General features: G+C 42.5%; 1 protein-coding gene and 1 long non-coding RNA gene across 3 annotated transcripts in view; one reads left to right on the top strand and one right to left on the bottom strand.

The window, feature by feature from the left end:
* The window catches only part of LOC109875808 (atrial natriuretic peptide receptor 1), a 102,360-nt gene extending 88,302 nt beyond the window's left edge, over positions 1-14,058 (top strand). For both annotated transcript variants that reach the window (XM_020468216.2, XM_031788643.1), the window contains exons 13-22: positions 275-346; positions 1,148-1,307; positions 1,968-2,123; positions 6,456-6,624; positions 6,873-7,019; positions 7,275-7,398; positions 7,705-7,773; positions 8,544-8,718; positions 8,865-8,963; positions 9,065-14,058. In XM_020468216.2, the coding sequence (XP_020323805.1) occupies positions 275-346; positions 1,148-1,307; positions 1,968-2,123; positions 6,456-6,624; positions 6,873-7,019; positions 7,275-7,398; positions 7,705-7,773; positions 8,544-8,718; positions 8,865-8,963; positions 9,065-9,216 (1,323 nt within the window). In that variant the 3' untranslated portion in view covers positions 9,217-14,058. The remainder of the gene's footprint in view (positions 1-274; positions 347-1,147; positions 1,308-1,967; positions 2,124-6,455; positions 6,625-6,872; positions 7,020-7,274; positions 7,399-7,704; positions 7,774-8,543; positions 8,719-8,864; positions 8,964-9,064) is intronic.
* Positions 14,059-14,166: 108 nt separating this feature from the next.
* Positions 14,167-24,930, bottom strand: LOC116353404 (uncharacterized). The gene is made up of 2 exons (XR_004202860.1): positions 24,674-24,930; positions 14,167-14,732 (listed from the first exon to the last, which is right to left on the bottom strand). It is a non-coding gene; the product is annotated as an uncharacterized LOC116353404 (long non-coding RNA).
* Between the last annotated feature and the right edge of the window lie 175 nt (positions 24,931-25,105).

Genomic DNA, 25,105 nt, shown 5'->3' with positions numbered 1-25,105 from the left:
ACAATGAATTCATGAACCATCTAGCCTACAATTACAACCCTTGGGTCTTGAGATGGTTGGTTCATCCTCTAGGCTACATGTGTTGAATACTGACAGCCTGTGTGAAAGGAGTATGACATGTCATGTATATTCTGATGTTAGCATTGTGGACTGGGATTATTAACCTCTGGGTGACTTTCATGTCTGGCTGATTTGAAATATGTTCTGAATATTTGTGTGTGTGTGTGTGTCTGTGTAAATTGTCATGTTTATGTTTATGTGCTGTGCTGTGCAGGATCTTATGGAGAGCGAGACCATCACCTTGGACTGGATGTTCAGATACTCTCTCATCAACGACATTGTTAAGGTGTTTCTCCATCCTTCATCCTCCATTCAGAGGTTTTAAACAAAGACATAAGACACTGTAGGAGGAAAGAGAGGAGGAGGTTTGTGATTAAGTTGCGATTGGTCCAGGATTCTCAACCAACGGGGTCACGGGCATATATGTACTGATTGTACTGATACTTAATGTTATATTCACAGTATGGGGGCTAACGTTGTGCTAGGGGAGAGGTAGAAAATATTCAAATAATATTTATTCTATCATACTTCTTCAGGTTTTTATTTTATTTATTGTCAATACAAAAAGTTATGCCAAGCATGTTACCTCTCACTTTATTTCATGCTCTTACGCTGATTTGTATCATATATTTTCAACAAGATGTTTGGGATTACACCAGATCCAACCAACCCGTCATGTGTATTGCCTGCAGCAGGAGTTGGGATTGTCCAGGCTTTGTAGATGCATGCAGCCAGGCATGTGCGATGCTTATAACGAAGGGTAGACGGATGGTGTCTGACACCTCCTGGTGTCCTGGTTAGAATGATGAACGACGAGTTCACTGCTTTTACTTGAGTTAGCCTCGATTTAATGCCCCTCACTGTGCATTCTAGCAGAGAGCTGTCGTGAGAAGGCTACCTCCGTACTTTGCAAAGGAAGCTATGCACATCTTCAATGGAAGTTAATGGGAGGGTACAGAATTGTTGGTTATTGACTCAGCAAATGCAATTTCGTTGGCCTAAAGCATGTGTGACAGTTCCCGAAACATTTTACACAGGGTCATCCACTGGTTGCATACCTTGTCAATCACACTGTCTTTGATTCTAGGGGATGGCCTTCCTTCACAACAGCGTCATCGTCTCCCATGGTAACCTGAAGTCCTCTAACTGTGTGGTTGACAGTCGCTTTGTTCTGAAGATTACTGACTACGGGCTGGCCAGCTTCCGCGAAAAGTCCAATATGGAGGACACACACGCCTACTATGCCCGTGAGTTACCTGAGCTGCAGAAACACACTCGCACGTAGACAAAGACACACAGATTCGAACCCATGAGTAAACACACACACACACTCTAAATAACTCAAACCAAGTGGTTTCCCTGCCTTTGTTGTTATTCAAAAACCAAACATGCCCATTTTCGGATACAATTGGCTGTTTGTTTTACACAATAGATTTCTGTCTAAATGTTGTGTAACAATGTCCCTTCCTGAGAGAAAGCCCTTGCTGGCTCCATTGAAATACATGTCATTGATGTGGCGCAACAGTCAAATCACCTGGCTGAAAAAGTCTTGACTAGCTGATTGAAAAGGTGGGTATTAAAACTCTCAGTTAATCTGGCTCTTTCTCTCTCTCTAAGTACATCTTTGGCTAAAGAAAACTCATAATACATCTTGAAATGGCCTTTTATTCTTATGTCACGTTAAATGTGTAAATATATATTTTGTGTATTTAAGTTGTGTTATACAAGGCGGATTTGAAAAAGAGACCTAGGTCTCAATACGTCTTCCCTGTTAAAACAAAGGACACTGTATCCACAAAGGAAACTGTATCCAAACTGTATCCACAAAGGAAACTGTATCCACCTCTTCTCTCTCCCTCTTTCCCCCTCTACCTCCCTCTTTCTTTCTCTCCAATCCCCCTTTACAGGGAAATTGTGGGCAGCTCCAGAGCTGCTGAGGGCAGAGTGTCCCCCACCATGTGGCACTCAGAAAGGGGACATCTACAGCTTCGGCATCATCCTGCAGGAGCTGGCCCTGCTCCGAGGGGTCTTCCACATCGAGGGGGACACCTTCAGCCCCAAAGGTGTGTGTGTGTCAAATCAAATTAAGTGTTATTTGTCACATGCGCCGAATACAACAGGTATTTTCAACCTTACCGCGAAATGCTTACTTGCAAGTTCTGAACCTCTTGGCGCACCGATCCCTTTAGGGGGATCATTTTCGTCAACATCAGTTTAAGAAATAGAGTTAACTAAACTAAAGTTTAAAGTTGAAATAATTACATCAAAAAGTAACACAATAAAATGACATAACAATAAAGAGGCTATACACAGGTATAGGTTAGTTGAGGTCATTTGTAAAGTGACTATGCATAAATAATAAACAGTGAGTAGCAGCAGTGTAAAAACAAAGGGGGGGGGGGGGGGTCTACCATGAGGCCAGTGGTGACTTTAAAATAGTTACAGAATGTAATGGCTGCGATAGGAGAACACTGAAGATGGATCAACAACATATAACAGTGTAGTTACTCCACAATACTAACCTAATTGACGAGATGAAAATAAGGAAGCTTAATTGAAACAAGGCACTAAAGTATAACTGCAAAAAATGTGGCAAAGCAGTTACATTTTTGTCCTAAATACAATGTGTTATGTTTTGGGCAAATCATATACAACACATTACTGAGTACCACTGTCCATATTTTCAAGCATAGTGGTGGCTGCATCATGTTATGGGTATGCTTGTAATTGTTAATGACTGGGGAGTTTTTCAGGATAAAAAAGAAACAAAATGGAGCTAAGCACAGGCAAAATCCTGTAAGAGAACCTGCTTCAGTCTGCTTTCTACCAGATACTGGGAGATTAATTCACCTTTCAGCAGGACAATAGCCTAAAACAGAAGGCCAAATTGCTTACCAAGAAGACTGAATATTCCTGAGTGGCCGAGTTGCAGTTTTGACTTAAATCTGCTTGAAAATCTATGGAAAGACCTGAAAATGGTTGTCTAGCAATGATCAACAGCCAATTTGACAGAGCTTGAAGAATTTTGAAAACAATAATGGGAAAATGTTGCACAGTCCAGGTGTGGAAAGCTCTTAGAGACTTACCCAGAAATACTCACAGCTGTAATCACTGCCAAAGGTGCTTCTACAAAGTATTGACATTTACTTATGTAAATGAGTTATTTCTGTATTTCCTTTTCAATAAATATGCAAACATTTCTAGAAACATTATGGGGTATTTTTTGTAGATGGGGAGAGAGAAAAAATCTATTGAATCCATTTTGAATTCAGGCTGTAACACAACTAAATGTGGAATAAGTCAAGGGGTATGAATACTTTCTGAAGGCACTGCAATTATTTAAGAATATATAGCAAGGTAAATACGGTTAGGGTTAAAGATGAAAGTACAGACAAATATGGATGGGCACTTGGAATAATGAAAATAAAATGAAAATGAATGAGGTTGGCGTCTTTTATTTTGATTCTTTTTGGGAAAGACAAAGCGTTTCATTGCACAATATTGTACAAATAAATATGACCTTTATTTATCTAGGTTAGTCTCATTGAGATAATAACTATTTTTCAAGAGAGACCTGGACTATATAACCTTCTGTGTAGAACACAAATCATTTTGAAAAGAAGTTCAAACAGGTGCCATTAATACAGGTAACGAGTGGAGGACAGAGGAGCCTCTTAAAGAAGAAGTTACAGGTCTGTGAGAGCCATAAATCTTGCTCGTTTGTAGGTGACCAAATAATTATTTTCCACCATAATTTGCAAATAAATTCATAAAAAATGTGATTTTCTGGATTTTTTTCTCTCATTTTGTCTGTCATAGTTGAAGTAAGTGTACCTATGATGAAAATTACAGGCCTCTCATCTTTTTAAGTGTGAGAACTTGCACAATTGGTGGCTGACTAAATACTTTTTTGCCCCACTGTACCTAGGTGTCTGGTTAGACTGTAAACTCTCCTTCCAGACTCAAATTAAGCATCTCCAATCCAAAATTAAATCTAGAATCAGCTTCCTATTTTGCAGCAAAGCCTACTTCTCTCATGCTGTCAAACATACCCTCGTAAAACTGACTATCCTACCAATCCTCGACTTCGGCGATGTCATTTACGAAATAGCCTCCAACACTACTCAGAAAATTGGAGGCAGTCTATCACAATGCCATCCGTTTTGTCACCAAAGCCCCATATACTACCCACCACTGCGACCTGTATGCTCTCGTTGGCTGGCCCTTGCTTCATACTCGTTGCCAAACCCACTGGCTCCATGTCATCTACAAGTCTCTGCTAGGTAAAGCTCCACCTTATCTCAGCTCACTGGTCACCATAGCAGCACCCACCTGTAGCACACGCTCCAGCAGGTATATTTCACTGGTCACCCCCAAAGCCAATTCCTCACTGGCCACCTTTCCTTCCAGTTATCTGCTGCCAATGACTGGAATGAACTGCAAAAATCACTGAAGCTGAAGACTCATATCTCCCTCACTAACCTAAAGCACCAGTTGTCAGAGTAGCTCACAGATCACTGCACCTGTACATAGCCCATCTGTAAATAGCCCATCCAACTACCTCATCCCCATACTGTATTTATTTATTTATTTTGCTCCTTTGCACCCTAGTATCTCTACTTGCACATCTATCACTCCAGTGTTTAATTGCTATATATGGCCTATTTATTGCCTTACCTTCATTTGCACACACTGTATATATACTTTTTCTACTGCATTATTGACTGTGTTTGTTTACTCCATGTGTAACTCTGTGTTGTTGTATGTGTCAAACTGCTTTGCTTTATCTTGTCCAGGTCGCAGTTGTAAATGAGAACGTGTTCTCAACTAGCCTACCTGGTTAAATAAAGGTGAAATTTAAAAAAAAAGAATAATGCCTAGGCATGCTTTTATGAAAGTACATTCAAATACTGTACCATTTTCTATAGCTCAATCGGTTGGTACGTTGTCGAGCGGACGGTCACATGTGTTGGTGAGGTAGAGCAGGGGTTCCCAACCTTTTCCCCCAGGGCCCCCTGTTTCACATTTTCATTGTCATTTTCATTATTGAGATTGTCTATTTTAAATACACCGCCAGCTTGGTTTTGTTTCATTTGAGGGACCTAGGAAAAGTATTCTTTGAAGCTTTCCTGCAATTCCTTCGTAGTTTAACAAGACTCATCTTTTAGGTAGGCTATTGAATGATAATAATAATAACTATAATTATTATAATTATGATAATAATGTTTAAGGAAATAAAGTCTAGACCCAATTTCCCAAAATGTTATTCCGCTACCGAATATGTTTTATTATGATAATTTATATGAACCCTTAATTTAATTATACATATTCTCTTTTACAGAAAGTGATTAGATCAATTGATAGCGACAGTGACAATACAATATAAGATAACGTCCTAAGCCAATTCCAATTTCTTTCACTACTCGACATTAGAAGGTCGTAGCTCAGCTTCATATGAATGTCTTAGAGACAAGTTGTATGCGTCATTTTAGATTGATATAAACAATCGTTAATTGTGTATTTAAAAAAAATATTTTTAAAAGGAAGGACCCCTACAAAATGTTGGCGCCCCCTATGGGGTGGGTGCGCCCCCTAGATTGGGAACCACTGAGGTAGGGGACCCTGGTTCAGGGAGGCAGCGCTATATGCTAAGCTAGCACACTTACGGCAGTTATATATATATATATACACACATTGAATTGAAGAGGTGGGTGGGTCATATCATTTATGTGTGAGAGATGAGACAGAAGTTGGGAACGAAAAATAAGAGTAAAATAAATGAAATGAGAAGAGAGAAGGGGGATGGACAATGAGTTCAGGCCATTAGCACTGGAAGAGCCCGTCCCCGGGTGGAAATATTGTTGGTTTATGAAATGAAGAAGAGCTGATATAGAGTAAACATAGGAGGTGACCCAGATACAGTATTGAGTATTGACGCATTTAACAGAACACATCATTTCTTTCAACCTCATTCTGCATTGCCTTTCATCTTCCATATTCAAGTCTATTGGGATGGCGCTGCGTTTCAAGTGCCGCCCGCCTTCTTCAGAACAGAAAGGAAACGGAGAGAGAGAGGGAAGAAAGGAAGGAGATGGAGAGATTAGATGACAGAGTTATGTCTCTGAAACTATTGACCATGGGAAAGAGGCTGGTTTTACTGTCACCTTGGGAATATTTGAACGTGTCGTGTTCTTGTTATGTGAAAGGAAAAGAGGCTTGCCTGTCCAAGGGCTGTGTAACTTTTCTAAATGAAGCTCCCTTGAACTCCACCTCTCTCTCTCTCTCTGCTTCTCTATCTCTCGTTCTCTCTGAAATTGATGTGTGCCTTAGTACAAAATGGTTATATGAATTCGCACATCCCCCTTTCTTCCTCCCTCCCTCTTTCTCTCTACCAGAGATTGTAGAGCGCGTGGCCCTGGGCCAGTGGCCCTACCTGCGACCCTCCCTCTGCCCCCAGAGCCACAGTGAAGAGGTGGGCCAGCTCATGCAGCGCTGCTGGAGCGAGGATGTGAACGAGAGGCCCGAGTTCCACCACATCAAGCTGCTGCTGCGCAAACACAACAGGTACTCTATTTTTGTACGCACTGCTTAAACCTCTCTTGACGCCATGCACTTTCACCCATCCACTCACTTTAGAGATCTTCCTTCCTCTGCATTCAAAATAACACTCCACACACAAGCATGTATTTATTATCCCCAGTGACTTTTTATACTCACAACAACAGGTTTGCACTGCTCTGACCACTATCTTCCAATCCTCCCTCCAATGTGTTACCTGTCCTTTACTCCCCTCTCCATCATTCCCTCCCCAGAGGTTATGGGTCTAATATCCTGGACAACCTGTTGTCTCGTATGGAGCAGTACGCCAATAACCTGGAAGAACTGGTGGAGGAAAGAACACAGGCTTACCATGAAGAGAAACGCAAGGCCGAGGCACTGCTCTACCAAATACTTCCACAGTGAGTCTATGAAGAGGATCACAATGGAAATATGTAGTTCAACTTTTTAGTGTTGTCCTCAATGATTTTGAATGCAGTGTATCCACTGAGTTGTGACAAAAAAAATGACACAAACACACCCCCACACAGAAATACTCAGAGGCTCCACTCTGCAGAGGACGAATAAATCCAAACATAATTTGGTGATTAAACTGAATCACTCACACACACACACACACAGCCTACTCACTCTGATTAACACTGTGTCTTACATAGCTCTGTAGCGGAGCAGTTGAAGAGAGGGGAGACGGTGCAGGCTGAGGCCTTTGACTCAGTCACCATCTACTTCAGTGACATCGTGGGCTTCACCGCCATCTCAGCAGAGAGCACACCCATGCAGGTCAGTCCAGAATGAACGTAGTCAACAGCAATTTGCCAGTACAGTCTACTCCTGATATGCAATGGCTTTGGGCTGTCATGAATGAGAAGTGGAGTATGCCGATTTTCAGAGCAAATTAAAATTATATATTTGAGTTGGGCCCAATGAACTGCACTCCATTTCAGCATACTTGTGTTCAATGTGCACTTTTCAGAAGTTGACTGTATTGAAAATGCCTTATATTGCTCGGCAAATGAATTAACTGTTATTCTACTGAAAGGAAACATATTTTATGCAGGGGCTAATAATCTTCATGTTTTCCCATAGGTGGTGACCCTATTGAATGACCTCTACACGTGTTTCGATGCCATCATCGACAACTTCGACGTTTACAAGGTGAAGTCAGAGTCCAAACCTTGTTTATTCACACATGGTCACAGGGTGTGCAAGCTTTTGTTCCAGTCCAGCATTAATACAACTGATTCAGCATTAGTTGAATCAGCTGTGTTGGAGCTAGAATGTCACAAAGACCTGGACACACTGCGGTCCTCCTGTACTAAACTTACCCACCTCTGGGTTAGGGACATATTTAAAGGGAAATTTGTAATAATAAATTCATCATCTCCAGCGCCACCCCAACATCAACATATGTGAAAATGGCGCTTTTCTATGTTTTGTAGTAAAAAAGGTAAATTAAGATGTATTTCTAATCAAATTTAAATCAAATTAATTTATATAGCCCTTTTTACATCAGCTGATATCTCAAAGTGCTGTACAGAAACCCAGCCTAAAACCCCAAACAGCAAGCAATGCAGGTGTAGAAGCACGGTGGCTAGGAAAAACTCCCTAGAAAGGCCAAAACCTAGGGAGAAACCTAGAGAGGAACCAGGCTATGAGGGGTGGTCCTCTTCTGGCTGTGCCAGGTGGAGAATGACATCATAAACCAATTAGTAGACCATGCCTACTCACACGATGCACACCGATGATGTCATTGGAAACACTTTTCTTCCTCTATCTTTTTTTACTACAAAACATAGAAATGCACCATTTTCATATATGTTGATGTTGGGGTGGTGCTGGAGACGACAAAACATGACATTGAAAAATGTACCTTTAAGAACCCTAGTGACGGTGTGACCGTCTCGCTCTCTCTGTGGCGTCCTCAGGTGGAAACGATAGGTGATGCGTACATGGTGGTGTCTGGGCTGCCGGTGAGGAACGGCAAGCTGCACGGCCGAGAGATCGCCCGTATGTCCCTGGCCCTGCTGGAGGCCGTACACTCCTTCAGGATCCGCCACCGACCTGCTCAGCAGCTCCGTCTGCGCAGTGGCATCCACAGTGGTGAGCAGTGGTGGGGGCAGGATTGTAGAGTTCAAGCAGTACTGTATTTGTTCTCGGACAAATGCACTTCATTGAGCTTTTCTGACACTGCGGAATCATTGGAGTCTGTGGAATATTGAAATAGGTTGTCTGTGTGTTCTCTCCAGGCCCTGTATGTGCTGGCGTCGTAGGACTGAAGATGCCTCGGTTCTGTTTGTTTGGAGATACAGTCAACACAGCCTCTCGCATGGAGTCCAATGGGGAGGGTGAGAGTGACCAACCCTCTTTATCTACTATCCCATGACCTATCAGGACAAACACTATTCCTTCTCTGGTTTAAATGACCAAATTTCTGTCATGTTCTCAGCCCTGAAGATCCACGTGTCGGAGGCCACGCGCTCGGTGCTGGACGACTTCAACTGTTTCCAGCTGGAGCTGAGAGGAGACGTGGAGATGAAGGGCAAAGGGAGGATGAAGACCTACTGGCTACTGGGGGAGAGCATCAACAACATGGCTTAGTAGAGAGAGAGAGAGAGAGAATTAGACATAGACAGTATTGGAAAGATGCCGTAGAAAAGAGAGGTAAGGCAAGGGAGGACTGAGGTAAAAGGAACAGACATGCATACAGATACACATAGGAATGGGGTGAAATAGAAATAAGCCACAAACAAATACTCCTGACAACCCCCTCCAGAATGATAGTCTCATCGACTCAGTCTCACTGCTCTTCAAGGGCATTCCTTGGCTCCTTTAGGTGGAAACGCTCTCTCTAGATTGACCTACTATGGTGCATAAGCTATCAACGTTGACCTTCCATGGACAGCTTTAGACTTGTACCTCTCCAACCAAAGGAAAGCTATCACTGTTACACCGCCGTGTGCCGAATGGTGAGGCCCCACCTCCTCCTATTGGCAAGGACGATGGGCATTTGCGAACATCTCCATCCAGTGTTCAAGAGTTGTAACTGTCGCTTTCAAGAACGAACATTTTGGGACAATCTTGTTGGACCTGTTGTTTATCGTGACGAGAGTAGTCCAATGTGTTATTCTGTGGTTATTTCACTTTGTGACTGACTTGGTGTTCTCTAACATGTAGAGGCCTTAGTGTTATGTGAAGCCTTCACAGGTTTTATTCTATTTGTTTCACGGTGGTGTTTGTTCTGTATCACAATATCAGTTTGTTCTATATCTATATAATTGAACATTAATCAAGTGGAGACCAGAGGGGTATACTACGAATGTAGCTAGATGTGCTCAGGCTTTTCTGAAATTACCTAACTTCATGAACTGTGCGTTCATGTCGCACATGGCTAGTCGAACTCCGAACTCTTCATTGAGACAATGCTGAAACATCAATCCGTGGGCGAGTCAGTGCCACATTTACATTTTTGCCAAAATCAATTTACCTGCAAATTCAGCAGGCTATGGTGTGAAATGGGCAACTAGACGGTTTTTATATTTTTTACACATATTGTGTTTGTTTGTTGTGCTTATCAATGCACAAGTCCCATGATTCCTCACTCCACAAGTCCCATGATTCCCCACTCCACAAGTCCCATGATTCCCCACTCCACAAGTCCCATGATTCCCCACTCCACAAGTCCCATGATTCCCCACTCCACAAGTCCCATGATTCCCCACTCCACAAGTCCCATGATTCCCCACTCCACAAGTCCCATGATTCCCCACTCCACAAGTCCCATGATTCCCCACTCCACAAGTCCCATGATTCCCCATTCCACAAGTCCCATGATTCCCCACTCCACAAGTCCCATGATTCCCCACTCCACAAGTCCCATGATTCCCCACTCCACAAGTCCCATGATTCCCCACTCCACAAGTCCCATGATTCCCCACTCCACAAGTCCCATGATTCCCCACTCCACAAGTCCCATGATTCCCCACTCCACAAGTCCCATGATTCCCCACTCCACAAGTCCCATGATTCCCCACTCCACAAGTCCCATGATTCCCCACTCCACAAGTCCCATGATTCCCCATTCCACAAGTCCCATGATTCCCCACTCCACAAGTCCCATGATTCCCCACTCCACAAGTCCCATGATTCCCCACTCCACAAGTCCCATGATTCCCCACTCCACAAGTCCCATGATTCCCCACTCCACAAGTCCCATGATTCCCCACTCCACAAGTCCCATGATTCCCCACTCCACAAGTCCCATGATTCCCCACTCCACAAGTCCCATGATTCCCCACTCCACAAGTCCCATGATTCCCCATTCCTAACCATACAAAAATAGTATTAAGTCATACGAAAGTTTTTCTGCACGTGAAGTTTCAAATGTGTTATTACTATGACTATTTTTAACACAAGAATTTGATGGGTCCTTCGGCTCAAACACTTCATTCAGTAGTGGGACAAGCCCCGAGTTAGCCTGCCCGGGAGCAGGCTACTTCTGAAGGATTCGTTGCCATAGATATGTTACTGGCTAGAGCCATATTCGTGTCACCACTTATCCCGAGTTGACCAAAGTTACCTCAACTCCTCAAACCTGATTCATAATAATAACCCATAATAATACCAGTCCACAAAGTGTGCTCTACAGCCTGCTTGGCTATGTGCTTTAGGAGGAAGTAGTGGAGGTAATCACCACCATGCCAATGCGGACTATCTTATTGACATTGGTGAAATGTCTCAAATGGACACTTATGGCTGTTATGTCCTGTTGAATGCTAATTCACAACTTGTGTATTCAACAGGACTGTTCAAAATCTTTTTGGTCATAAAAAAACAATTCATTGCTTTAGTCTGCTCAAGATAAACTGCGATGACAAGGAAGAATGGAGAGTTAGATTGGCCATAAATGACAACTTCTGGGTGAATTAATATTGTCGCAACCTGTTCTCAGAACATTTTGATTTATTCTATACGTAAATCCAAGACACTCCATTTAGTATGATATGTTACATAAGACAGATGGTCACTTATAGACAGATGGTTACTTATAACCAGCTAGCCCTCTCACATTAAGTTCTTATATTCCAGACTCATTTTGAGTTTCATATTTTCTAATGATCCTTTTTCCTTTACTTACAAGATGATGTCAAAATACCTTATATTTCACACACAAGTGTACAAAAGAATGAGGATGTCTAGCTCTTCACTTCTCTTACTGTTACTGAGGGGAAAAGTGAATATTTTCAGAATGGGAGTCCTACTAAATGACATACACAGTACATTGAAAAATATATACACTGAACAAAAAAATAAACGCAACATGTATAGTGTTGGTACCATGTTTCATGAGCTAAAATAAAAGATCCCCGACATTTTCCATACACACAAACATATTATTTCTCTCATATTTTGTGCACACATTTCTTTACATCCCTGTTGGTGAGCATTTCTCCTTTACCAAGATAATCTACCCACCTGACAGGTGTGGCCTGTCATGAAGCTGATTAAACAACATGATCATTAGAGTTGCACCTTGTGCAATAAAAGGCCACTTTAAAATGTGCAGTTTTGTCACACAATGCCACAGATGTTTAAAGTTTTGAGGGAGCAAGCAATTGGCATGCTGACTGCAGGAATTTCCACCAGAGCTGTTGCCAGAGAATTTCATGTTAATTTCTCTACCATAAGCCACCTCCAAAATCATTTTAGAGAATTTGGCAGTATGTCCAACCGGCCTCACAACAGCAGACCATGTGTGTGTCATGTGGGCGAGCGGTTTGCTGTTGTCAACATGTGAACAGAGTGCCCCATGGTGGCAGTGGAGTTATGGTATGGGCAGGCATAAGCTATGGACAACGAACACAATTGCATTTTATCGATGTCAATTTGAATGCACAGAGATACCGTGCCAAGCTCGTGAGGCCCATTGTCGTGCCATTCATTTGCCACCATCATCTCATGTTTCAGCATGATAATGCACGGCCCCATGTCGCAAAGATCTGTACACAATTCCTGGAAGCTGAAAATGTCTCAGTTCTTCCATTGCCTTCATTCTCACCAAACATGTCACCCATTGTGCATCGACGTTTACGACAGCATGTTCCAGTACTCGCCAATATCCAGCAACTTCGCACAGCCATTGAAGAGGAGTGGGACAACATTCCACAAGCCACAATCAACAACCTGATCAACTCTATGCGAAGGAGATGTGTCGTGCTGCATGAGACAAATGGTCACACTAGATACTGACTGGTTTTCTGATCCACGCCCCTACCTTTTTTTGAAGGTATCTGGGACCAACAGATCTATATTCCCAGTCATGTGAAATCCATAGATTAGGGTCTAACAAATTTATTTTAATTTACTGATTTCCTTAAATGAACTGTAACTCGGTAAAATCTTTGAAATTCTTGCATGTTGCGTTGATATTTTTGTTCAGTATATTTAAAAAATCTCAAAGTTGACTCTCTGAGGATACTTCTTTGGCTTGTGATTTGCAAACATGTTACAACAAACTGTACTCTTTGTCCTTTTGTTCTCTGGTATTTTTGGGTGGTTCTGCTCAGTTGAAAGGGAACAACTGCACCACCTAGCTTATAAGTGGAGCAGTAGGTAGGCAGTAGGTACCCATTTGCCAACCAGCGCTATGGACCATGTGAATGTGCTCTCAGTTGAACGCCCCTAAACCTTAATCTTATCAGTGAGATTTTCCCCTTTCCAATTTAAGTCTAAATGTTTGATCACCTAAGGCCTAAGCCAAAGCCAATACTCCTGAGATGATCAGGATTAGTAATGAGACGTGGTAAATGATAACAGGTCTGTGTAACGTCAGGGAGACAAGTTATTGGTCAGCAGTAACTCACCCAATGTCAGGCTTAATCTGACAGGTAACCCAGCGTGCAAAACTGTTTAATGATGTCAGTATAATCAATTTTATGAGGTCATGGTCAGGTTGCATACTGGCTATTTTTAGCAACCAGAAAAACATGTCTTTGTCTAGTTTTAATCTGACCAGATAATATGTCTTTGTCTAGTTTTAATCTGACCAGATAACATCCAAAATATGTCTTTCCCATTGTTTTCTTGTCGTGAAAAATGTCTTTACCAGGTTGTAACAGAGACCAGTTGGTTGCAATGTTATTTTTTCTCAATCAGATCAGAAATGTATATCATTAAGACGATTCCAAGTCAGGTCTGTACGGTATGTCCACTATGAATGTACTCCCATGGGTTCTGGAAATGGGTCTCTAATGCAGTGAAATGTATTGTGTTGGTTGCTGTGTACTTTAGAGGAGCGGGTTGGTCTTTGTGTGTTACCATGTATTGTTTGGTGTGCTTTAAAATATGACATTGTTTTTGGGGCGAGAAAGAAATGTTCAGTTACATTGCCTGTCTTGTTTCTAGTCAGTTGAATGTCTTTATAAAAGCAGTTGAGAACCATAATCTGAGTTAATAGCAATGTGTTATTGTTCTTTGTCATTTTAGCCGATGAACTTGCCATGTTTAGTTATTTAGACCTTACAAGTGGGGCAGTCTATGCATACAATTGCATTTTGTATCATAGTAGGGCACAACAACCCACATACTTGTAGTTTAATCTACAGGTTACAAAATGTCCATCGTTACAGTATATAATCTTGAAATAATGGGGATAGAGTAACTACAAACACGTACAAACACAGTAAAAAAAAAACAGCTCAAAGACACTGACTGCTTTTATTTGTACTGTGTAGCAATTTGAAAAAAGTTTGTCACACAGCACTTAAATAATCGGCTGACAAGGCAGATACTTTCCCACAGATTTAACAATGAAACATGAAAGGAAAAGGAACCAAATGAGGAGTCTATTTCTCTCTGGCAAGTGAGCTGAATGTTCAGATTCTGTCCATGTCAAGAGACCAGTCCCTGCATCGGTTTAGGAATCCAATGGAAGCAGGCTGATGTGGTCTTAAGCGTCCAATCCAATGAAGGTCCCATCCAATTGGGAACTCTGACAGAGGCTGGAACAGTTGGCAGTCATGGCCAGATCGAGCTCGGGCTGTGGTTGACACAGCAGCCAGGGCATACCGGGGAAGAAGCTTCAGTCTAGCGATGGCAGGGGGTTAAAGTCATATCAACTGTAACAGACAGAGGCTCAGAGAAAAAACACAAACATGCAAGCAGAACAAATGAGTTAGTCTGTATTGAGCTTCTTCTTAATTCCTCAATGAGGCACTAAGAAGAAGCTCAATACAGACTATCTGGTCTGGACATATTCTTCCTATGTGCAGGCCGTCATTTTTAACAATAATTTGTTCTTAACTGACTTGCCTAGTTAAATAGGCGTCCCGTCAACGGGACAGTTGTAAATCATGCAGCGCCGTGTCACGATCGCAGATGTTAGTGAAACAAATGTCGGTACATATAAGTGTCTTATACCGGCAGAAAGCTTAAATTCTTGTAAATATAACTGCACTGTCAATTTACAGTAGCTATTACTGTGAGAAAATGCCATGCTATTGCGGTCTTCACTTGATTGACTAACTGTCAAATAAGCACCAATCGGGGTCAAACAAAGCTAGCTAGATAGCCAATTAACTGTGCTTTACAGAAGAATGCGTATATGTCGCAAAATGTTGCTGCTAACCTTGTGCGGCAGCAAGCCTTTTACTTTTGGACAAAAATTACAAGAATATGGAGAGTTATGAAGTTATGAAAACTGGGTGTTTTGCAAATGTTCAACTTACAATATGGCTACTAATACTGGAAAAGCTAAATCAAAGTCCAAGTTTACAGATTTGATGATATTCTTGCAGAAAAACGTAATGTAAATGTCTCCTTCACGATTTGCCATGTAGCTTGCTCATAGTTGAAGTTATCCGTCTGAAACTTTGCAAATGCACTGCTGCTCGCTTATGAACACCATCGGAATTACAACCAGAGTGATGGCTAGATTGGGACCTTTCGGTTGCATTTCAAAGATGGTGGTAGAAAGAAAAAAAAGTGTTTATTTCTTTGTATTTTCTACCAGGTCTATTGTGTTATTCTCCTACATTTAATTCACATTTCCAAACTTAAGTGTTTCCTTTCAAATGGTACAAAAAAAATATGCCTATCCTTGCGTCAGGGCCTGAGCTACAGGCAGTTAGATTTGGGTATGTCATTTTAGGTGAAAATTGAAGTTTTGAATTAGAGCAAATAAATCTAATTCACAAAAATGTAAAGTGCCCTTAGAGGATTCGCAACCTTTGACTTTTTCCACATTTAGTCAAAATTGATTTTTTTGTCACCAATCAAAACACATGTCAAAGTGTAAGAATTTTTTATTTTTTTTAAATTAAATTCATCCCCCTGAAATCAATCAATACATGTTAGAATCACCTTTGGCAGCAATCACAGCTGTCAGTCTTTCTAGGTAAGTCTCTAAGAGCTTTACACACCTGTATTTTTTTAACTCTGAGTTTTACACACACACATACAACACAAAGCAATAAATAATATACTCAACTAGAAAAAAATACAAATAAAAAAATTGCTTTAAAGATATTGTCCTTTAGACAAGTTAAACACACCAGGGAGAAGGCTACAAAGGTTAAAGGGCAATCTATAGTACAGGGACAGAGCAAACACCTCACCATTGTTCCTGTAAACAGTCAAGGGATAAGGGTGGAGAAATGCAACCACTCACAGACAGTCATGGCCACAGACCGACCATCCACTGGACCCAAAAAAAAATAGAATGATTATTCATGTAGGCGTGAACAAAATGTAAAAATAACTGGGAAAAACAAGCTCACACTTCAGTCTCTGCCCGGGCAAGATGAACAAGGCATCCGTGGGTCAAAATCAATAAGCACATGGACCTTATTTTAGTTTTAATAGGAATGCCATCAGAGGATGGACTGTTTAAAGTAAGACCGGAATGGAGCCCAAGCCTCATTAAACAGTTTGGGGTTCCCACATGAATTTAATAAAATTTTCTCTAGTTTCAGAGAGCACAACACATCCCTCACCCAATATTTATAAGATGGGGGAGCTGCAGTCTTCCAGTTCTGTAGTATTAGCCGTCTAGCTAAAGGAGTTGTATAAACAACGGTGTCCGACTGGATTCTTGATAGGGGGGTACCCATGGGCAGTACTCCAAAAAGGGCTGTAAGGGGAGATGGATCTATAAGTGTCATATATATCAGAAACATTTAAATATTTCATCAAACCTGACAGTTTATGACAGCCCCAAAACATATGCAACAGTGTGGCTGGTTCCATTTTTACATCTGACACAGGTAGGATGAAAATCAGAGACTATTCTTCCAAGTTTGGCCCCCTTGAATGAGGCTGTGTCTAGTGCTAAAAGAGGACGAGTGCACCCTGTTCAGCACAGATTCCCAGGCGTCTTCCCCAAGTTCCTCCCCCAAATCCTTTTCCCATCGAGTCTTTAAAGGCACCAAAGAAGGGTTCTGTAAGTCATGAATGATTGCATATACATCTGAAATTGCACCTCTAGGAAGCTAGTTCAACTCCAATATTCTCTCTATAGTTGTATTCGCAGGACACACCTGGATTTTATAACATTTGCCCATTATTCTTTATAAAATTCTTCAAGCTCTGTCAAGTCATTGCTAGACAGCCATTTTCAAGTCTTGTTATAGTTTTTACTTAAATCTATGACTAGGCCACTCAATGTCATCCTGATAAGCAACTAGTGTATATTTGGCTTTGTAAATTTGTGTGAAGAGATCATAACTATGAACTAACGCATATGGAATCATGTAAGCAAAAAGTGTTAAATCCAAATATATTTGAGATTCTTCAAAGTAGCCACTCTTTACCTTGATGGCAGTTTTGCATTCTCTCAACCAGGTTCATGAGGTAGTCACCTGAAATGCTTTTCCAAACAGTCTTGAAGGAGTTCCCACATTTGCTGAGCAGTTGTTAGCTGCTTTCCTTCACTCTGCGGTCCAACTCATCCCAAACCATCTTAATTGGGTTGAGGTCAGGTGATTGCGGAGGCCAGGTCATCTGATGCAGCACTCCATTCTCCTTGGTCAAATAGCCTGAAGGTGTGTTTTGGGTCATTGCCATGTTGAAAAACAAATGACGCAAACCAGATGGGATGGGGTATCGCTGCTGAATGCTGTGGTAGCCATGCTGGTTAAGTGTGCCTTGAATAATAAATAAAAAAATTGAGTGTCACCAGCAAAGCACCCCCACCCCATCACACCTTCTCCATGCTTCACAGTGGGAGCCACACATGTGGAGATCATCCGTTCACCTACTCTGCCTAAGACACGCTTGGATCCGCTTGGATCCAAAAATCTCAAATTTGGACTCATCAGACCAAAGGACAGATTTCCACCGGTCTAATATCCATTGCTCATGTTTCTTATTATTGGTGTTCTTTAGTAGCAGTTTCTTTGCAGCAATTTATCCATGAAGGCCTGATTCACACAGTTTCCTCTGAACAGTTGATGTTGAGATGTAGCTGTTACTATAAGGGCACAGGACGAGACCCAGATGCAAGCACTGGAGGCAGTTGTTTCAAGTCTCTGATATTTATTATAATCCAAGGGGCAGGCAAGAGAATGGTCATGGACAGGCAAAAGATAATAAGGTCAGAGTCCAGGAGGTACAGAGTGGCAGGCAGGCTCGAGGTCAGGGCAGGCAGCATGGTCAGGCAGGTTCAGAGTCAAGGCAGGCAAGGATCAAAACCGGGAGGACTAGCAAAAACAGAGAAAAGGAAAAAGCATGCAGCTCGACAGGACTAGGCTGTCTCCAGCCGAACGCGTACGCAGACTTAACACCCAGAGTTGTCTGTATTGCGGTACTGCCGGTCATTGTGTCTACCTGTCCCTTCAAGAGACCTAGCTCATTGGTAGGAATGAGTACTCTGGTGGGTCTTAAGGATAATTTTGCTTCTCCCCCTACTTGCCCCCCCTCTCCATGCCACCCCGCGGTGGGGGAGACCAGTCCAAGACTCCGCAGGTACTCATCGACTCGGGGGCTGATGTGAGTCTTATGGGCGTTACCCTGGCGTCAGTGCTGGGCATCCCCACTCAACCCCTCTCCATTCCTATAGATGTTAGAGCACTGGACGGGCTCTCTCTAGGCCAGGTCACCCACCATACCACCCCCATCAACCTACAAGTGTCAGGGAACCAGAGCGAGACAATCCAATTCCGGCTAGTTGAGTCTCCGCAGGTTCCCGTGCTATTGGGATTCTCTTGGCTCTAGCGACACAATCCATCCATTAACTGGGCTACTGGTGCCATCGTGCGCTGAAGCCCGTCCTGCCACACTCATTGCCTGAAGTCAGCTTTGCCTGCCTCGGGACATCTTCCTGGGGGTTTGGAAATTGTCCGGATCTCTCCGCCAGCCCTGTAGAGTAACAGGACCTCCGGGAGGGTTTCAGTAAGGCCCAGGCCACTTCGCTTCCGCAGCACCGACCTGTGTTCTGACGCTGTTCCTGTCTTGTTCTATGTCTGTTCCCTATTAAAATGTTTGACTCCCCGTACCCGCTTCTCCTCTCCAGCGTCACTCCTTACATTAGCTACTGATCATAGCATGCTTGTATTAGAGACTCCATCTGACCTGAAATCCCGTAGCTGTGGTCTTGAATTTGTACATATTCATTTGATTAAAGATTTTTGGCTTATCAATCTAGAGTTATGGTTTCTCAATCCAAATGTGGACATTTTGATCATTTCTGAAACTTGGTTGAATAGTTCTGTCTAACTGGTTATGTTTACAGATCGGACAGAATTGACAGATATCGGTGTTTCCATATTTATGAAGGACAATTTAAATGTGTCTGGATCTCTTGCTACCTCGGTCACTAAGCAGTTTGATTGTCTTGTTCTTAACGTGGGCCTTGGTCATAATAACCAGCTGAAACTAGTAGGGGTGTATCGCCCTCCCTTGTCTCCCTTACTTTTTCTGAATTGCTCTCCATGTATGGTCTGATTTACTGATTATGGGCGATTTATAATATTGATTGGAGGATGTCAGTGTCAGATACGCTGAAAGATATTTGCTCTGAGCTAAAACTGCCTCAGGTGATAACTGAGGCTACACTGCCGAATCCTAAACATCCATTGAAATCTACCTTAATGGATCTTATTTTGACGAATACTCCAAATAAATATACTGAGCCAAAATATAAAATCACAACATCCAACAATTTCAAATATTTTACTGCGTTACAGTTTATGTAAGGAAATCAGTCCATTGAAATACATTCATTAGGCCCTAATCTATGGATTGCACATGACTGTGAATACAGTGTGGTCACAGATACCTTTAAAAAAAAGGTAGGGGCATGGATCCGAAAACCAATCGGGTATCTGGTGTGACCGCCATTTGCCTCATGCAGCGCGACACCTGTCCTTCGCAGGCTGTTGATTGTAGCCTGTGGAATTTTGTCCCACTCCTCTTCAATGTCTGCGAAGTTGCTGGATATGGGTGGGAACTGGAACACGCTGTCGTACATGTCGATCCATAGCATCCCAAACATGCTCAATGGATGACGTGTCTAGTGAGTGTGGATGGTTTCCATAGGAAGAACTGGGACATTTTCAGCTTCAAGGAATTGTGTACAGATCCTTGTGACATGGGGCCGTGCAATATCATGCTGAAACATGAGGTGATGACTGGTGCGACAATGGGCCTCAGAATCTCGTCACGGTATCTCTGTGCATTCAATTTTACCATAACCCCGCGGGCACCATACATGCTGTCTGCCATCCTTCCAGTACAGTTGAAACCGGGATTCATCCGTGAACAGCACACTTCTCCAGCGTGCCAGTGGCCATTGAAGGTGAGCAATTTCCCACTGAAGTCGGTTACGACACCGAACTGCAATCAGGTCAAGACCCCGGTGAGGAAGACGAGCACGCAGATGAGCTTCCCTGAGATGGTTTCTGACAGTTTGTGTTTGAACAACTGAAGAATTTCTGCACAAAGTTTCAGTGGAGGCTGCTGAGGGGAGGACGGCTCATAATAATGGCTGAAATTGAGTGGAATGGCTGGAATGGAGTGAATGAAATCAAACACATTAAAATATATTTGATACCATTCCATTTACTCCATTCTGGACATTATTATGAGTTGTTCATCCCTCAGCAGCCTCCGCGGTTGCATCGATATTTTTGTTCAGTATGTTGCTAGTGGGTTTTTCCAACTGGACTTTAGTGACCATTGCCCAGTTGTCTGTCAGAGATGTGAAAATGCATAAATCAAAGCCTCATGTCAACACTAAGAGGAACTTTAAAAACTTTAGTGACCAAGCTTTTTACATTATCTTTATCTCAGCTATCGTTGAATCGGATTTAGCTTTAATATTTTTTGCTAATGTCTAAAATACTATTGTAGATAATCATGCCTCCTTCAAAACTCAGAGTGAACGGTAGATCGGATAATTCAGGAGTTAACGAGGCATTCGAAATCATTTATAAAAGAGAAATGTTGCCTGGGTGAAGTCCAGGAACACAAGTTTAGGCCCGGATTGGTAATCTTTTAGGCAACTGAGAAATCAATATGTAAGACCGATTTAATAATCCGATTTTTGATCAGATTGTTATGTAACCACTAATTCTGATTGGGGGAACCCGGCTAAATTCTGGAAAACTGTCAAATCTCTAAAGGATTGCACTTCCTCCTCTCTGCACCAACAAATTAATTCAGACTCTGGCCCCATTATGGACAAAAATGTCATTACATTTGAGTCATTTAGCAGACGCTCCTATCCAGAGCAATTTACAGTTAGTGCATTTATCTTAAGCTAGCTAGGTGGGACAACCACATTTCACATGCATAGAAAATAAATATTTCCAGAATAAAGTAGCTATCAGTGCTGGTTCAGGGTTGAGGTGAGGAGGAGGTTTATTTAAGATACTGTTTGAAGACGTAGGGTTTCAGATGTTTTCGGAAGATGGGCAGAGACTCTGCTGTCCTAGCTTCAGGAGGAAGCTGGTTCCACCATTGGGGTGCCAGGACAGAGAAGGGCTTTGACTGGGCTGAGTGGGAGCTGCCCTCCCGTGTGAGTAGAACGGAGTGCTCGGGTTCGGGTGTAGGGTTTGAGCATAGCCTGAAGGTAGGGAGGGGCAGTTCCTCTTGTTGTTCTGTAGGTAAGCACAATGGTCTTATAGTGGATGTGAGCTTCGACTGGAAGCCAGTGGAGTGTGCGGAGGAGTGGGGTAACATAAGAGAACTTGGGAAGGTTGAAAACCAGGCTGCAGCGTTCTGGATAAGTTGCAGGGGTTTAATGGCACAAGCGGGGAGTCCAGCCAACAATGAGTTGCAGTTGTCCAGACAGGAGAGGACAAGTGCCTGGAATAGGACCTGCGCCACTTCATCTGTGAGGTAGGGTTGTGCTCTATGGATGTTGACCCGAGCAAGTCACTGCTATCATGTTTGCAGAGACAGGGTGTTGTCCAGGGTCATGTCAAGGTTCTTTGCACTCTGGGAGGGCGGTTGGGGTCAAGAAGATCGTTCTGAGAGAGGTAACAAGAAATGTTATCAGAGACAGCACACTCAGGTGTTGAACGAAAAGAAAGGGATACAGGTCTATAGTTTTTTTATTTCGTATGAGTTGAGGAGAGGGGCGACTCGGGACATTTTGAAGTCAGAGGGAACGCAGCCAGCGGTCAAGGATTAGTTGATGAGGGATATTAGGAATGGAAGATGATCTCCAGAGATCGTCTGAAGTGAGGGGGGGGGGGGGGGGGGGGGTGTGGTCGGAGATGGTGTCGGACAGTTTATCGGGTGGCCAGACCTCACTTCATTTCACCTGGAGAGATAGGCGAGAAAGAGGTGAAGGCGTAGGGTAATTCCGGGTGAGTGAGACCAGTGGATTCAATAGGCTGAGTGAATGAGTAGCGGACGTCGTCAACCTTTTCAAAGTGGCTGACAAAGTTGTCCACAGAGAGGGAGGAGGACGGGGTGGAGGATTAAGGAGGGAATAGAATTTCCTAAAATCAACAGTATTTATTAAGCCCTTTTTACATCAGCAGATGACAAAGTGCTTATACAGAAACCCAGCCTAAAACCCCAAAGAGCAAGCAATGCAGATGTAGAAGCACGGTGGCAAGGAAAAACTCCCTATAAAGGCAGAAACCTAGGAAGAAACCTAGAGAGGAACCAGGGTCTGAGGGGTGACCAGACCGTTCCATAGCCGCAGGCAGAACAGTTGAAACTGGAGCAGCAGCACGGCCAGGTGGACTGGGGACCGCAAGGAGTCATCATGCCAGGTAGTCCTGAGGCATGGTCCAAATTGAGGGAGCATGTAGTTGGCATGCTGACTGCAGGAATGTCCACCAGAGCATTGGATGTTAATTTCTCTACCATAAGCTGCCTCCAACGTCATTTTAGAGAATTTGGCAGAACATGCAACTGACTGGCCTCACAACTGCAGACCACGTGTAAGGCGTCGTGTGGGCAAGCGGTTTGCTGATGTCAACGATGTGAACATAGTGCCACATGGTGGCAGTGAGGTTATGTTATGGGCAGGCATAAAATATGGACAATGAACACAATTGCATTTCATCAATGAGGTCCATTGTCGTGTACGACAACCTGTTCCAATATCCAGCAACTTTGCACAGCCATTGATGATGGCATTCCACAATCAACAGCCTGATCAAAGCAATGTGAAGGCGATGTGTGCTGACATGAGGTAAATGGTGGTCACACCAGATACTGACAGGTTTTCTAATCCACACCCCTATTTTGTAAGGTATCTGTGACCAACAGAGGCATATTTGTATTCCCAGTCATGTGAAATCCATAGATTAGGGGCTGATGAATTTATTTAAATTGACTGATTTCCTTACATGAACTGTAACGCAGTAAAATCTTTGAAATTGTTGCATGTTGCATTCATATTTTTGATCAGTATATAAGAATGAGGTTACAGAGATTGAGACAGTGATATGTTCTCTTCCTGCCTTAAATTTCCTGAAAATGCAAGATAACCCTTTCACCTGTGACTGAAGCAGTGCTTGGTTCATCCAGTCGGTGAAGATCAACAACTAAACAAGTCATTTATGCTAATGATTTTGTCTGCAAATTCCCAGAGGTTCGGAAAGGCACAAAACTGTTGGATCTTGACATGCACTCTTCTTGGGAAGACATTGTTCTATTTCATCCCCACACCTTCATTTGTCTCTCCTTGAACCTCTTCAGGATCCGCCCCTTTTTTTTAATTTTCGCCTAAATTGACATACCCACATCTAACTGCATGTAGCTCAGACATTGAAGCAAGGATATGCATATTCTTGATACCATTTGAAAGGAAACACTTTGAAGTTTGTAGAAATGTGAAACGAATGTAGAAGAATATAACAGATCTGGTAAAAGAACATTTTGATCTGGTAAAATAAAAATGTTGTACCATCATCTTTGAAATGCAAGAGAAAGGCCTTAATGTATTATTCCAGCCCAGGTGCAATTTATATTTTGGCCACTAGATGGCAGCAGTGTATGTGCAAAGTTTTAGACTGATCCGATTAACCATTGTATTTCTGTTCAAAATGTTGTATCAAGACTGTCCAAATGTGCCTAATTGGTTTATTAATAACTTTTCAAGTTCATAAATGTGCACTCTCCTCAAACAATAGCATGGTATTCTTTCACTGTAATAGCTACTGTAAATTGGACATTGCAGTTAGATTAACAAGAATTTAAGCTTTCTGCCAATATCAGCTATGTCTCTGTCCTGGGAAATGTTCTTGTTAAGTACAAACGCCATACTAATGATAATCACATATTAGCTCAACCATCCCGAGGGTGGGACACCGTTCTGTAGAGATCCTTAAATTAAGCTGCGTGGGTCATTTTTCTACCATTTCCGCGGCTGGTTTGGTTTCCCTGTAGCTCTCAAAAACTTTAGGCGGCATTCTGCCTTCTCCCCACAGTTTTCAGCGATTAGCTTCGCCCAAGACTGACTTGTGAACTACAATCCCAATGCTGTTTTTAACTTTTAGAAACTTCAATAATCATTGCTTGCAATGCGGCTTTCGTAACATATTGCCCTTATATTTCATCAGCGAGAAATAATCCTTCAAATAAAAAAAGACACACTTACTGTAGCATTTTTGCATAGATCCATACAGCTACGGATGCGTCCATCTGACGAAACTACACTTCCCGAGTTACACTTACACACAGGTGTTTGGAGCATGCTAGATAGCTAATTAGCATAGGTGGTTGCCTCTGTCTTCCTTCTGTTTTCCGTGAACAGTAACATGGAGACATGGCCAAGTGGGAACACTAACCCCAACTCCAACCCTATAAAGGTGTGTAGCAGTGGAGGCTGCTGAGGGTCACAATAATGGCTGGAACGGAGCAAATGGAATGACATCGAACTCCTGGAAACCATGTTTGATGTAATTGATACCTTTCCATTGATTCCGCTCAAGTCATTACCACGAGCCCGTTCTCCCCAATTAAGATACTTCCAACCTACTGTGGTGTGTAGTAATTTAACCTTTTGTTTTATCAAAATTATTTATTGCTG

This window comes from Oncorhynchus kisutch, linkage group LG14 (assembly GCF_002021735.2).
Source record: "Oncorhynchus kisutch isolate 150728-3 linkage group LG14, Okis_V2, whole genome shotgun sequence".
Classification (NCBI taxonomy): domain Eukaryota; kingdom Metazoa; phylum Chordata; class Actinopteri; order Salmoniformes; family Salmonidae; genus Oncorhynchus; species Oncorhynchus kisutch.
This window is presented reverse-complemented; position numbering and strand designations above follow the sequence as displayed.